The following is a 16,613-nucleotide window of genomic DNA, read 5'->3' as shown; positions in this document are numbered from 1 at the left end:
AGTCTACTACTTTAAATCAGAAGTTGCATAGCAGTATTTATTAACATATGCTCACAGTACTGTCCATTTTCACCTTCACTACATCTTTGATTTAGGTTTTAGATTTCTTTAGGTACTACCTGATACCTATTTTTAATGGTATCTTAAATTTGGCTTCTGTCAGATTTTATAAACCATTCAGAATATTTGAGTTGTTGAAAGGCCTGTACTAGTGTCAAAGTATTGGTAACACATGAATAACCAATTAGTATGGAAGGCTTTAAGTTATTTCTTCAGATTTACAATATAAAAGCAACCTTTTCATGGAATAAAGAAATTCTGAAGCAGGTCCTTTTTATTTTTTCACTTGCCTATAGACACATGAAAGCCTGAGTAATCTAGCAGAAGGTATCTCAGTACCGACTAGTGAGAAGTCAGCAATAAAGTGACAGCACAGAGAATTACTGAATTTAGATACTATATATCACAAGTAGATACATTAAATGGTCCTCCAGGTGTTGACAAGAGATGGAAATAAAAGCCTAGACTGATTCTGGAACTCAGTTGAAGGAATAAGGAACAAAGATACAGAACAAAAGACTTTCCTGAATGTGCTCTTAAACCAAAATGTCTTATTAGGGTGTCCACTCTGCTTCCTAAAAAGCCAATTACAAGTCAAGAGCTAGAGAAATACTGTTGCCCAAAATGAATTTAAAGTCAGACTGGTTTATCTGTATCTCTCATACTGGTTTATCCAAATCTTTCCTTAAAGAACTTGCACAAAATAATGGTGATCTTTGCTGCATGTTCTTAACCTTTCGCACTAATTAGCTTTCTCCCAAAAGCCTTTGAAGTTCTCACAAAAGTTCAAAAAATTTGAAGAAAAAAGTATTTAGAAATTTAGTTGAGAAATCTGTGAAGCTTACTTCCACTGTTTCTCGGAAGAGGTAACCATCATTATTCACTTAAAACTGGTGATATAGCAGGTATATGAACATGTTAAGTGTTTAGGAATACCTGACAATCTGATCCGAAGCCTCCACCAACTGGTACATCCCAGAACCTGTGATGACCATCACTAAGCAGCTATACAGCATATGCAGTCTCACTTCCAGTGACAGCAAAGGTGCTGCAATGAACTTGTTAAAGAGACAACAGATCAGATCCTCATCTGTTTTGCGGGGCAAATCTGGCTTCAGTGTAAAGAGTACTAATTTATCAGCTGAAGTTTTTTATCTGTGACAATGTAATTCCAAAGATTTTGCTGTCTAACAAAAATTCTAACCACAACAGTGCTTTGAAACTGAAAATAGGGTTTTTCCCCAGAATTTTTTTATTTTTAAATGACAGTTTGTGCCATTGAACATTGTCTTATAATAACGATGCACTTCTGAAAACAAGGTTTGCTCCAATTTTCTGTTCACCAGGAGCAAACAATATTGTTCAGGAGATTTCACTTTCATCTGACCCTTCTATAAATCAAAACCTCAATGAGAATTAGAAGAAAATCCTACATAGTGGCAATTACACTTTTTAATCAATTTCTCCTGTCCTCTAAGATGAAAAGTAGCAGGCTAGGAACTTGTGGATTTTCTGTTTGGTCAGAGAGTGCGTTAGGAAACAGGGAGAAGCAGCTATGCTGGAGAGACTGCGTGGTAGAGCAGGAGCCACATGTATCTCCCATGTGTGTCTCTAGGCTGGCTCATTGCCTTGGTTCACCATTTACCTTCTCCAGACCAGTGCTCTGAGCACTGCCAAGGCAGCACTGAAATTGCCTGTTTTGGCACCTGATTATTTGCAACCAGAAAAATTAGTGTACACTATTTACCTATTATTCTCCTATAGGAGCAACTCAGGTTTCTCTGCAGATTTGAAATGTATCAAACAGTGCAAAAGTAGGGCCTGTAGCAACAGGACAAGGGCTAATGGTTTTAAACTAAGAGGGTAGGCTCAGGCTAGGAGTAAGGAAGAAATTTTTTACAGTGAGGGTGGTGAAACATCAGAACAGGTTGCCCAGAGACATGGCAAAAGCCCCATTCCTAGAAACATTTAAGGTCAGGCTGGACCAGGTTTTGAGCAACCTGATCTAGTTGATAATGTCCCTGCTCACTGCTGAGGGGGGTTAGACTAGATGACCTTTAAAAGGTCCCTTCCAACCCAAACCATTCTATGATTCTAAGAGTGATGTACTTCATTACTTGTCAATACCACACTAAAGACTCAACTAGATTTTCCAAGTAATGCAAAAACTGTTCATGTGTGAGAGCTTGCCAGCCTTTCTGAGCAGAAGTTTGCTGACACCATGTAATTCAGTCCTGGGCTTCTTTTCAGCAAAGACCACTTCTTTCTCATAGAACAAAACTGTATAATTAAGGTTAAATAAGGTTCTCTTATTTGCTAGTTGTCTAGACAAGTTTAATGCAGTGGTTTCAAAATGCTGAACAAGAATGTACGAAGATCAAGGCAAAAATTTAGTTATGTTAGTGAAAGAGGTATGGTTGAAACAACTAGTACACAGATAATCTACGTGAATCCAGAAAAAAATAATCTTAAATTCTTATTGGTTAAGTTCTCCACATACAGAGTGTCTCTGGCTTGCTGAGCCATGTCCCCAGAGAACTAGGCATGAGTGCAAATTCATTTAGGATCCCTGTGCGGCAAGAGTACTTTCTTGCACATATCCTGTAGGTTCAATTGAGTACTCAAACCAGTGTCATTAATTTACTTTGCTTTAGTTCTGAATGATGCTTTCTGAAGGACTAGTCCAAATAGGTACGCAGAAGCTATTCCAGCTGTATTGTTCCAAAGTATCCAACTGGTTCCTCTGCACTGTCCCTTTCAAAAATACAAGCAGACCCACAATGACAGGAATCTTACTGTTTCTGAACTCAGAATTAATCATATTTAAGTTCTCTGCAAAAAATAGCTTAAACTCACAACTTTATTGACCACAAAAAAAAATTTAAGCAGTTTCAGCTAGCATCTCAATCAAGAAAAGTCAAATAAAAATGTGCTAAAAATATACACAGTTTAGGAAATTCAGTAGCCAACCCTCTAAGTCACTCTTCCATATGCATGCCTATCAGTCTTTATAGTGCACAGTATTTTTTAAGTTTCAGATTATTGCATAACCACAGGAATATTTCACCAGAGGCCTATAAAACATGGTATGCTACAGGCAAGAAATAGTTCAGTGTTTTAACTTGCATCACTAGGAATGCTCCAATTAATGCAGCTTACCAGACAGGTGATACCTCCTCACTGATATACACTTATCTGCTACAAATATTGCTAGAGATCTAGGTCAGTAAAGAGTGACACTGATTATTAGTACCCCTATCAAGCTAAAGGTTTCTCTTCGGCTGTCTACTTCAGTTCTTGTAATGGATATGTCCACTCTTAACTAAATACTTCCGATAGAAACAACTGCAATTTGTCAATTGCTTAAGTTGCACAAGTCATCTTCAGAGCTGTGACTTTTCTGGGTGTATTTTATCTCCTAGACAGATAAAAACAGATGATGAAGTGTTATTAAATTTACATGTTTGGTGTAAATTTTTTTTTCCTGTCAAAAAGTTTGTTTGGATCTATCTAGAACTCAGGTTCCTTCAAAAGTGAGGACACTGCCATGCGCACTTGGGCATTACTCAAGCTGTACAAGACCAATCTAGAACATGCTACTGGTAATGCCCCACTTAAGTCCCCAGGATCACAGTTTGGGTGCTACGCAAAATATGGGTGGTATGTCAGTATGGCCGAGTCAATCATTTTACCTCATAAATAGTGGACAGCCCAGAGCTTGTTGAGCTCTCCTGCATGGCAGTGGGCTGCACACCAAGATCTCCCCTTGAGCAGGGACATCTCTCAAGGTCACTCATTAAGGTTGAGAGATTCCTTGCCACAACAGGTTCTCGGTAAGTGATTAACAGCATGCTAAACTTTGAAATCCTAGCTAAGTGGTATAAAGGATTGATTGCGCATATATAATTCTTTAGCTAGAAACTGTTGACCAAGTCTGAGAAGTCTGGATCCAGGTGCAGCTAAACTCCCCCCTGAGGAGTTGAGAAGGCAAGGGGGTCCTTTCTGAACCTCCCCCATGACTCAACAGGAGGATCGTCTTTACAGTTTTATCTGACCCTGTCCTCTGTGCAGTAAACAATCCAGTGGACCTTGCCACTGAAGCTTGTGTTGCTTTCACACTGTTGCATTCACTATCAAACTTGGTTAAATCTGTTCTACACCAATAAACATATTGCTGCTTCTCTTACCAGTGAAATGCATTACTCCATTTTGCGATTATGTACAGCTCATGGTAGCCTCAAAACACTCACTAAAAACAGAGACCTTAGAGAAAACAGACTATCTGAATCTAGCTAATGAGAGGCTAACCTATGCTTTTTATTTGCTGCAATTTTTATCACAGTGTTTGTTCACCTCCCCAGAAATATTAGATAAGTTATGAATTTCAGGTATCAAACACTCCACTAACATACTCAGGGCTTACCTTTGTCTTGTCCCTCATAGAACCCTTTCCCAAAATAGACATTTTTGTCAGTGTTTCTTCCTGTAAGCGCTTTAGAGAATTGCCACGTGGACCCAAAAGTTTTCCCACAAAGTTGAACTGTAAGAAAACAAAAAGCCATTAAGCTCAGTGGATTTTTAAGCATAAGTATGCAAAATGGAGTATTTTGCTGAAACAATTTTGTTCTGGGTGCAAACAAGTATTAGATCATAAACTACACAGTCATTAAGTACAACTCTGTAGGACAGTAACAGCATGTTAGCGGCTCCACCAGATGTCAACAGAAACAAGTATCTGAACTCAAAGAAATCAAATAGTATGAAGAGAACTTTGTGTTTATCCCATTCAACATTGAGAACAGATGTGCTCAAACTGCAATTCAGGTTTTCAACAATTGTTACCAGGTACATGACCATAAAAAAGCTGGCAATCTCACAGATACAAAAAGCTATGAAGAATAGAGATAACAAAGCTCTGAAGAAAAGTAGTATCTTAATTGCCTTGTCCTCCCTTGGAGATTTATCAAGTAACAGAAACAAGCACAGAATTAAATCCGGAGAACATAAGCATAAAAATCCAGTCCCAAACCAGAACTGCTATCTTGTCAACTGCCACTCATACCCCATTATCACTGAAGTTTACCAAAGCCAGTGGTGTTCATACCCATGGCATTACACCATTAAGGTAACTAGGGAGAAGAAAGTGGTGAGCCACAAAAACAAAGACAAAGAAACCCCAACTGTTTCTGTTCATACAAAACATCAGAACATACAGCTGGGTCTCTTTCTGCCCAGAAGGTGCTTCAGAGGGAAAGCAGGCTAAAGAAAACAGGTATCAAAAAATTCATTAAAAAAAACACAGAAAGGGAGAGTCTTCCTATTGTCATGTCAAGGACACAAAACTGGACGTAGTAGAACAAGCAGGTGTGAAAGTTCTCATGAGCACTGCTCCATAGGGCACATATTCCCAGTCACATACACCAGGAGAAAAGTTGTGTACATTCAGCAGTTCTCTTCTGTTATTGCTGCACTGCATTTTGGAAGGTATATAAAATTTGAAGGCTAGCTAGATAAGGATTCACCTAGTATGCAGAGAACTATTTTAGTTGGGGGAAAAAAAAATCACAAAAAAAGATGATAATCATGAACTATACTTGGAAGTTGGTCTGGAATGCTGTAAACACTTGCTGAATGTAGTAATTTATTCCTGTATTGGATTTACACAGCAAAGTTTTCATAAACACTTGCTGAATGTAGTAATTTATTCCTGTATTGGATTTACACAGCAAAGTTTTCGTAGCAGGAGGCTGCAGTGGTGACTTCTGTGAGAAGATGCCAGAAGCTGTCCCCATGTTGGATAGAGTCAGCTCCAAGACAGACCCACCATTGCCCAAAGCTTGGCCCATCAGCTACATAGCACCTATGTGATAACGTATTTAAGAAAGGGTAAAACCACTGCAAAGCTGAGACAAATGAGAATGTGAGCACAACAACTCTGCAGACACCAAGGTCAGTGAAGAAGGAGGGGGAGAAGGCGCTCCAGGCACCTGAAGACCATGGTGAGGCAGGCTGTGCCCCTGCAGCCCATGGAGAGCCACAGTGGAGCAGATATCCACCCTGCCACCCATGGAAGACCCTACACTGGAGCAGGTGGATGTACCCAAGGAAGCTGCAGCCCATGGAGAGCTCATGCCAGAGCAAAGTTTCTGGCAGGTCCTGTGACACCATGGGGGACCCACACCAGAGAAGTCTGTTCTACAGGGTACAGTTCTTCAAGAAGGGACCCCCATTAGAGCAGTTTGTGAACAACTGTATCCTGTGGGAGGAACCCCAGGATGGATCATGGGAAGAACCTGAGGAGGGCAGAGCAGAGAGTGTCATGAGCTGACCAGAACCCCCAATTCCCTATCCCTCCATGCCACTTGGGAAGGTGGTAGAAGAATGAGAAGTGAATTTCGGTCAAGAAAGAACAGGGGGGTGTAGGAAAGGCAGTTTTAGTTTTGTTCTACTTCTCACTATCCTTCTGTTACAATTAATAGGCAATAAAATCATCTTCCCCAAGTCAGGTCTGTTTTAGCCATGACTAATTTGTGAACCATCTCCCTATCCTCATCTCAAGACACTGATTTTTTCATCCTGCTTTCCCCCCTCATCCGCCTATTGAGGGGGGAAGTGATCAAGCAGCTTGGTGAGCACCTGCCAGCCAAAGGTCATCCCACCATAATTCCTGTCAAAACACTGCAATAGAGATTATTTATCAACAAGCAACTATTCAGGAATATTTACTATCCCAAATGCAAATCCGTAAAACTGGGTTATTCACAGTGTTGGAATCTATAGTGCCACAACCATGTTAACATAACGATAGTTCTAGGCACAAGTAAAATATAGTCACAGAATCACAGAATGGTTTGGGTTGGAAGGGACCTTAAAGACCATCTAGTTCCCACCCCCCTGCCATGGGCAGGGACACCTTCCACCAGACCAGGCTGCTCCCAGCCTTGTCCAGCCTGGCCTTGAGCACTGCCAGGGATGGGGCACCCACAGCTGCTCTGGGCAGCCTGGGCCAGTGTCTCACCACCTTCACAGTAAAGAATTTCTTCCACTTATAGACATGTATGTATATATTCACACACACATATATATTCTTCCTAATATATACAGTGATGCTATAGAGCAAACAGGCTTAAAGTACTTGTTTCACAATTTTTGGGCCACAAACACTTTGTAAGCTCTTTGACTGTTCTTCTACTACTGTTTCACTAAAGGGCCAAGATGGGCTTCTTTGATCTTCCTGTTCCTCTGGAGGAATCTGAAAACACTTAACAACGGGGTAGCTGCAGCTCAAAATCTTTTTTTGCTACACTGGAAGTGCTGATGGAAAACAGGCCCAGCTGCAGTCCCCCTACCACATAGAAAGCCTACAGCTCCAGTTCACCTGCTTCAGCTTTAACCAAAAGGCAATGCAAGCATTAGGCCTACTAAATATGAAAATACAGTTTTATTACCCTTAGTACTTGCAATTTCAATTCCCAATGTAGGCCTGAGTTAGAACCAAGATACAATTGAACAAATTGCTTATGGATGACTGTAGCCCACAGAAGCTTTTAAGGCCTTGCATGAACTAGTCTTTTCTGAAATTATCAGGCCAAATCTCAAGAAATCCTCAGGCAATTTCTTTATATATACATTCTTTTTTCTAGGTATATTCCTTTTTTTTCTTATAGGACCTAAGACACAGTGAAGGAGACCATTCATCAGAAATAGGTTGCCCAACAGAACTGTAGAAATCTCCCTTGCTGAGAATATTTGGGACTCAGGGTTGCTGATGGGCCCTTGTGTGATCTAATTTACAGTCATGATTTCAACAGAAGCTTGGACCAGATGTTCTCTAGAGTCCCTTCCAACTTGAACTTCTGATTTTATTATTTCTGGAGGTATAACTGCAAGGAAAGCAAACAAATTGAAACAATTCATAACAAGTCCAAACTTCGAGAATTCAGTAACTCCTCGTCAACAGTCTCCTTAAATAAAGGATCATTACCTAGGGAGTTCATAGTTAAGCTCAAATGAAAGCTTTCATAGTGGAATACCACACCAATTTTTCAAGTATTACTTAAGATTACTTATGTTTACTTTAAAATAGCCTTGTAAGTTAAGAATTAAAATAAACACTGCATACTTTAAAATGAGAGGTTTTCCATTTACAGTAATGTATGCTGAAATTATTTCAGAATGTTGAGTACCTGCAGTATGATACAGTCTAAATTTCTAACAGTAATCTTAGTTAAAATATTCAGATGAAATTTTACTCAATTTTTGACTGCAATTTAGGAGTAGGCAAGCATGTATTTAACTATGTGATGCATAGCTCTAAATATCATTTCCTAACTGGAACAAACAACTACCTGACAATTAAAATACAAACTACTAGTCATAACAAATGGAAGTGCATAGCTGCAAAAGTGAAATCCACTTTGCATGTAATCAAAGTAAGAGGTTTCTGTGCTCAAAGACGACTCAGGTGTTCCAAAACACATTTGTTTATTCCAGCTGTATTGCTTATTTTAATTAATAGTTTAAATGTTGTGCATATCTAAAACTTGACCTACAAAACTAATACCACCAAAAGTTGTCATCTTTTCAAAATCGAAAAATCTCTAGCATTGAAGCCAAGACATTATGGTAGCTATACAAGTAGCTGCACAGATGACATGTTCTAGACAACACATTTAATGAACATGAAAATGTATTAGCTGTATCCTGAGATCCACTGAACCATTCTTTCCTGTGCACCGAGGCTCCAAATATTAGATTTGACAAGTCTGAAGCACGAGAACCCTTGCTGCAAGTCTGAAATTCTGCTGATTTGAAAACACAGTACCTCTAGATGTAGCTTAAAAACACAATGAACACTGAAGGTTACTAAAAAATTGCTTACAATGCAGTCCCAAAGCCTTTTTGTTCCCACATAACAAAGCTGAAAAGCTTTGGAACATTTCAGTTGATTATTCTATAAATAAAACCCATTTATGATATTGAATTAATCTTTCAGTAGAAAACATTTACTTTGAACAGGTACCGAATTTTGCTTGAACTATTTGTTTATCTCCATTTTACATCAAATTGTAAACTTCTGATCAGCAAAGGTTTGTTTAGAAATATTTCATAGACATACAGGAACACCTAAAAAAAGGTATCAGCCACTAAGTTACTATCATTGATTGTAACACTATCCCCTGTGATCAAGGAGTGGAAGGACTCAAACCTAAAGGTACAGAACTACCACCCGTAAGACAAATTTTCTTTACAAAATTAACAAATCCAGCCTATCTGCTGGTGAAACAGAAGCAAATAAGCCTGATAGCTCATGTACAGGTTTCATGGGTGCTCCCCATGCTTCACATTCACAGTTTATTTGCCCAAGAACACAAGAACAAAATACAAATTCAGGCCTAGTAGCCAACTCAAGCTTATTAACGATCTCTGAATTAAGAGGCACTGGATAGTAACAAAGACATCTGAACAGCTCAATACCAACCATTTCAGTCCCATTCACTAGCCTGGCTCAGAGACACAGCAGACTCTCCTCTTCGCTTGCCCTTCTCTCACCCTTCTCCCTAGTACCACATAATCATATCCAAACTGCTGTAAATACCCAAAACCATCCTCAAGTTCACTAGTTTCAGCTTAACAGTGCCTTAAAGCAGTCATCCTGCTTTCCAGCACAAGCTGGTCTGGAAGCTGTTGCCATAGCCAGAGTTCAGCTACCCTGCAGAACCATGAAGAGCCAGCCATGAACATTATTCTACACTGGACAAATCACTACATTACATCAAGAGTTGCCTCTACATTAAGACAGCTTCTGATGTCTTAGATAAGAATCAGGATACTATGGATGACAGTATATAAAATGGAGGATAAAGCCCCCAACTTAAAGTTACTCCTAGACCACCTCTGAAGGATGCACCAAATATGGTACCTCAAACAAAATTACAGCAAAACATTTAAGGCAGCTTTGCAAAGACAGTATCAAGATTCAAATTAACAGACCTGGGAGGAGACAACTGGAGAAGATGGGGAAAATTTTTACCTCAGCAACAGTTTGAGCCAAATAACACTCCAGTAGTAATGAATGGTACCCTCTGCAGTCCTACATCATATTGAAGTAACACCAGATACACTTTAGTTTGAGCAGAAGGATGCAAGATTTAAGAGGTGCTCTTTCCTAAAACTGGTCACTGAAAGCGCATCCTCCTTTATCTACACCACCGACTTACTGTACAGGTAAAGATACACCACAAAGTGCTGCAGTGCCTTCCCAAACTCCTCAGATATGGGATTCTATCCCTTGGCCATGGAGCCCACTAGCCCACAAATACTGGTTGACTACACTGAAAGCATCTATTTGTTTCCCTTTTACAGATACCTAAAGTACTGTGTAACTAAAAAAATCTCCATCTGAAAACAAAATTTTTAATAGAAAAAACCTATCCTAATAGAAACAGAAAAAATAACCAATAATCATGTTTTTGCTTGAAAACTGTTTCCTCTCTAAATATTCACAAATCCTTATTTTAAGAAGCATTTTTGCAGATATAGTACAATGGAGATTATGGACATCACTGCTTAACACCCATTTCTTCAGAATCCCCAAATCAGAATATGACTTTTAACAGTTAAGAGTTTTATTTCCTTACCAGGTTGCTGCTTGAAACTAGTCCCTGAAAACAGTCCTGGAGAAAACACAGCTACAAAGAGTATACTAAGTGAGACATTCTCTTCATAAGGATTAGATCTACTATATGAATTTCAGCAAAAAAGGAATTAATGCCAATGCTACAGCATTTTTAAATGTATATATTACAGGAAGGGGGATATAATACAAAAAGTAATCCTTGTTCATCCTCACCAAGAAAAGTCTGCTGCAAATGGCTCATCCAGCTTAAAATACTTACTGGAAGTATAAAGGTTTGACCAAATGCTTTCCTGTAAAGCTCTAAGCAAGCCATTGTCATTAAAGCCATAGAAAGCTTCCTTGGCATATTAGTTTTCTGCAGTAGCTGCTCTGTGATACAGTCACTAGAAAATATAAAAATAGATACAGAGCACTTCCCCTTACAATGACCTGAAACCATGAAAACCTCCAAGATTTTTCTTCATCATAAAGAAAAGGTAAATACTTCAGGCATCTATGCTGTACCACAAACTATGCTCTCCTTCATACAATGCAGTAATAGGTCTTTAAACATTTATTCACAACAGAAAGCTTAGTCAATTACTTTGAAGTCACCAAAAAGTTATCCCTGGTATTACATTTAATGCTTGCTCTTCCATGTCACTTATGGTTATACAACCACATTTTCTCATTTCTACTCTTAAGAAATCCTTAGAACTAAGCTACTATCAAAAATTGTTTTCTAACTAGATATGTTATTAAAAAGTTAATCTCTCCATGACTTTACATAACAACTGCAGATATACTGTACATGACAAATTTAAAAATAAATATTTTCACTTTAAACATTGAGCTAAATTACTTAAATGTTGATACCAGTTCCATAAGTCATTAACTTTTGAGAATATATATTTATGTACATACCACTGAATATATATTTATATATATACCACTTCAGGGAACACAGAGATCATTTCTCAGTGGCTTCTAAGATGTACACAGTATTTAAATGTATATCTGTGAACAACTTAAAATGGTAGCCTGTCACAAAACGGAAATTGTTTCCATATTTTTGATCCATCTCATGGAAAACCATCATCCATAGAAGTTTTTTTTTTCTCCCAATTCATAAGACAAGTTCCCTAAATGTCAAAGCAAAATCAGATTTCTGAGAATAAACTACTTCACAATGCATATTCATTAAGTGCGTGGGAAGGAGATAACACCCTCCTGCCTCATTTGTACGTATCTAGGAAAACACCTTTCACACATGCTGGCATTTCATAGCAGCGTCAGGATAGATCTGAAGAATCCCTTCACCAAGACAGCCACATCATGACCTTCCACAGCCAGCTCACTACTTCTGCTAAAGTTTGTACATTTTCAAGCATGAAATGCAACAGAAGTACAGGTTTAAGGGTCATATTTTCACGCTTGACCTAGAGTCAGTCGAGGTATTCAGCTGATCAAATAGCAAGTCACCCTGAATTCCATTGCCTAAACTGACGAGATCTCATTCCACTAACTACAGTTTAGACGTCAACACCCATGTGGACTCCTACCTACAGGCAACTTGATTTAGAACTGAATCCTACCTCAGAAAGTCGGCCCTTTTCCTATAAGCTTGCATAAAATCCCTAACCTTTCAAATCCTTGCTTGTAGCACGTCCCAGTTACAAGACTACAGACAGCATTACCAAAGCATATTCAAGCCCCACCTAAATACCTCAGATTAATTTCTGCATCACAGCAATTCAGGCTTTTCAGAGGAATCTGTAGAGCTGGACCAACCTGAAAAATTCATAAGATCATATACAATCAGATTTTGAACCTGCAATCTATAGAAAAAGTTTCTGTGGGGTTTTCTTTTACCAAGACTATGTCACCGTATCAAAACATTAATTTACTGTTTTTTCATGTGTACTGGAATCTAAAGAACAAATGAAGAAATTCATTGAAATGTACAACCAGCCTCAAGGAGAAACTGAACATAACTTCTGGGATTATCTTAAATTATTTCACAAAGCACACGGAATAACCAAGACAGCCTGAATTTTATCACCTTCTACCAAGGTTCAGATGTAAAAAAAAACCACAATCAACATTTAGGCCAACTAGCTCTAGCATGAGATACTAGGTCTGTTAACACTGCCAAGGTTTGAGCAGGACAAAAGGTCCCAGCTAAAGGATATAAATATATAGCACCACAGGAGGCAAGTTAAGCATATGACCACAGACAAAACTTTCTGTGCAGTAAGCAGAAGACCAGAAACTCCCAAGGTTTTTCGCAGGGAGAGCAAAGATGCCCATAAAATTGAAATACCTACTTTTGAATCTGAGGTCTACCAGATTCTTTTCCAATAGAAACCCAGCTGCTCCGAACTTCAGTTGCATAGCTTTCTGCTGCAGTTAACCTGTCACCTTCCAGGGCTGTCAGACATAACGAGGCTGTATTTGAACAGGACCCAGCTACGAGCCCATGAGAATGTGTCTGTCAGGACAGGTAATGTGAGCAGGCATCACCCAGTGCCAGGCTGATCAGATCAGAGCTAGGACTGCCTGACCCATGCTGAGGCTATTATTTATTCAAGGAGTCACTGTTAGAAGTTTGAAAGAGGAAAGGGGCAATGAAATACTTAAAGGAACTGTACTTAACCCCATGTCAGGTGGGTAGGCTGCCTGAATGGGGGTAGTGCACTGGTGGGCTGACTTGGTCCAGAGACCTCATTTATCACCGAAATAATTATGATTGATATTTCATTAATCCTATCTACCTGAACAGCAGAGGCATCTTTGCTTGCCAGAGCCATCACTGGCAAATTTAAACAAAGGAAAAGTTTCTGCTAGCAAATTCACTTACATTTGTAGTTAGTTTCATTTTCAGAAATTAAATCCTGTTAAGGATTTAATAACTTTAGTAACTTGCTTTTTTGATCCTGTTTAAAAGCAGGATCATTTATTTGGGGAAGAACTATTCTATTCATAAAGTTGAAACAAACTTAGTTTTTCCTAACCACTTTCTGGATAACCAAGTATGCCAGATTCAACCCAAACTGGTACCCCAATACTAGTTTCACAGATTTAGCAGTTGTAGAGACTTGGTCAGATTCAGACAGCAGATTCTCCTTTCATTAACACCAAAAAGACTACAACTCTTGAAAGACTGGAGGTATCTTTTTGTTCAGGATCTTACATAATACCCAACAGCACTAGCGTGGACTGCAGGCATACAGAAACAGATGCCAGCTTGCTAGGAAAACTGCTCTGAATTCAATATTCACATGCAGAAGAGCTTTTTGCACAGATTTCATCTGTATTTAAGTCTTAAGTTTCATTCTTCTGAAGGATTTGTTACCAATCCTGATCAGTAGGAAGGAGAAAATTGCTCATAAATGAGAACTTAATCTTTTAACCATTTTTCTGAGGAACTATCACTTGGCACCTTCCACAAATTACACATTTGCACTAATACTAATACCTTTTGTACACAAAATGGTCTAGGAAACTGCACAAGTGCACAGAAAAGAACCACAGAGGCATAAAGCATTTATGTGCATTATCATTTCAGGTTTTATAAACACCACATAAGCAGAAAGTATTAAATTCTACAGAACTGAATATACAATGCGTGCACTCTTAGTTACAGCTCAGTGAAACCAAGATGACTGGAATAATTCCCTATCTACCCCAAAAGACAAATTATTCCTAATTTCTGAGCCCTCCTCTGAACACATCTAACAGGATGAGGAACAGTCTTTAGAGCAAAAGCTAGGATGCAAAAATTAGGATGTTCCCCTGTGTACAGGCATTCAAAACTCAAGTCACTCACTGCAGACTACAGTACACGAGGATAAGGCTCTCAGTTTGCTATGTTGAAGCTGTATCACTTCATATAATGTGTTTAAGTTCATTAGATCTCAGAAATAAAACCACAAGCATGGTTCTAGTAAACAAGTTATACTAAACTGCAGTGACTGCTGGTGGTTTAGGGTGGGTGTTTTTCAGAAATGAAGAGTACCTGTCATAAGTCTGAATTCATATTCACCTCCCAGACTACTCCTATACAGTGAGAAATTTTAATTCCTTTTGACTACACAAAATCTTTAGTAATTAAGTTTTAACATAAATATCCATTTGTATGTAATAAAATGGAAATGCCTAAAAAAACTGAGCCCCTGTATCCTGGGGTAAAATATTCTTAGATAAAAATACTTAAGGTTTTATTCACTGTGGCACAGAGGAGATGTTTGAGTAGCAACACCAGTATTCTGTGGAGAAAGTCATAGTGGAAACACAGGAACTCACATGGCATGTCTATCCTGCACAGCAGTTTTACTCTGTGCTCCATGGATCCTGGTGGTCTAGACAGAGATGGATAGGATTATAAAGCTCTAGCTAGATATAAATTCTGGTTTCTTTCCATAGCACATACCAGGCTTTATTCTAACTCAGACAATCAAAAATTGTCTCCATGCACCAGAACTACTAAGCACACGGCAGAGCATGCCTGCCCATTCAAAAATGGCAAGGGCTTTCCTACTACCTATGCTAAATAAGAATTGTACTGTTTAGTCCTTTAAAGGAAGTTGACAGTACATAGAGAAGCAGAAGCATTTCTCAAATGGCAGTTTCCCCTTTTAATACCCATTTTGTCTTTCTTCACCTTGAGCTCAAGTACGTACATCTCAATACTCAATCCTGATTACAAACAGTGACCATCTAAGTTTCCCCTTCCTTTACCTTCCCATCTTTATGTTTCTGCATATTGCTCTTCCCAGTCATAAAGATGACTTCACTAAGCGTTCCAAAGAGGTGCCCACATAAATGGTATGCAGTTTCAAATTCACTGAAGCAATATTTCATAAGACTTTGAACAGCAGTAAAGCAATCCCTGAAAGTTACCCAGTACAGTCTTATGAGAAACACTGACGGTGTGGGAAAAAGTATTTAGAAAGTCTTCCTAAACAAGTGGTGGAAGGAATGAAGGAAAAACTTTCCTCCACGAGGAGGAGCAGAAGCAGTCTTGACATTTCTAGTAGGAAGAAAAAGCCATTTCAAACAAGTAAAAAATGCTAATCTGATTTTCATAACACTAAGCTTAAAATTTTAAACGGGACCAAAAGAATAAAATTCCACAGCTTATTGGATGTTGAATAAATGCTTCCAGGCAGCAATATTTTTAGTGCAGGCTAATACTTGGCAGTAAAGAAATGTTAAAAATTCATGGTTGTGAAAGTTGTTATTAAAACAGTCCCTACTCCTCCAGAACAGACTGCATGATTTAGTAGCGTAGATACAACTAATTCAAGACTAACAATGGCTGAAACTTAAGATGAGAAGAAAAAAATTACACAGCAAGTTCCTTAATGGTGCATTTTAAGCCACACTACCTACAATAAGAAAGTTTCAAAGCCTGGCATCAGAATCAACTTAAATATATTTCATTCCTTTTGATATTCTGAAAAGGAGGATCCTACTATCCTGAAAATATGATTCATTTATCATTTGTTCTCAGCATACTGTTTTATGTGATTGACACCACTTCCCTGCACATTCACTCCAAGAACCATTCCTACCTTAGAACTTCTATAGAAGAGACTGCAGAACAGCATCAGTAGACTTAATAGTTTAAACTGTGGGGTTTTTTTAACTGTTACATTTAAGATATTAGTGGAATATCTTTTGTAAGCACTCAGACTTATCAAATATGAAAACTGGGCTTACCTTAGGGAATTGTTTTACTGGAATCAAAACTTTTTGTCCCAACTTCATATTTTTATTGATGACTACATCAATATACTTTTCTTCTTCCTTTCCTTCCCCTTTTTGGAATTTTTCAATTTCTGTTAAAGGAAAAAAGTTAGTTATTTTCTTAGTTGAATACAACAATCTAAAGGCTGAGAATCTTCAAAGTCAGTATATATTAAAAACTTCA

At 38.4% G+C, this 16,613-nt stretch overlaps 1 protein-coding gene across 4 annotated transcripts in view; it reads right to left on the bottom strand.

Annotated features, from left to right (window-relative positions):
- The window catches only part of KHDRBS3 (KH RNA binding domain containing, signal transduction associated 3), a 95,260-nt gene that overhangs the window by 53,436 nt on the left and 25,211 nt on the right, over positions 1-16,613 (bottom strand). For all 4 annotated transcript variants that reach the window (XR_008731378.1, XM_055704909.1, XM_055704910.1 and 1 more), the window contains exons 2-3: positions 16,403-16,521; positions 4,484-4,600 (exon numbers count right to left, since the gene is read on the bottom strand). Coding sequence is in view for 3 of the 4 variants with exons in the window: in XM_055704909.1 (XP_055560884.1) it covers positions 4,484-4,600; positions 16,403-16,521 (236 nt within the window). In the remaining variant the exon portion in view is untranslated. The remainder of the gene's footprint in view (positions 1-4,483; positions 4,601-16,402; positions 16,522-16,613) is intronic.

The sequence above is a fragment of the Falco cherrug genome, chromosome 3, assembly GCF_023634085.1.
Source record: "Falco cherrug isolate bFalChe1 chromosome 3, bFalChe1.pri, whole genome shotgun sequence".
Lineage (NCBI taxonomy): Eukaryota > Metazoa > Chordata > Aves > Falconiformes > Falconidae > Falco > Falco cherrug.
This window is presented reverse-complemented; position numbering and strand designations above follow the sequence as displayed.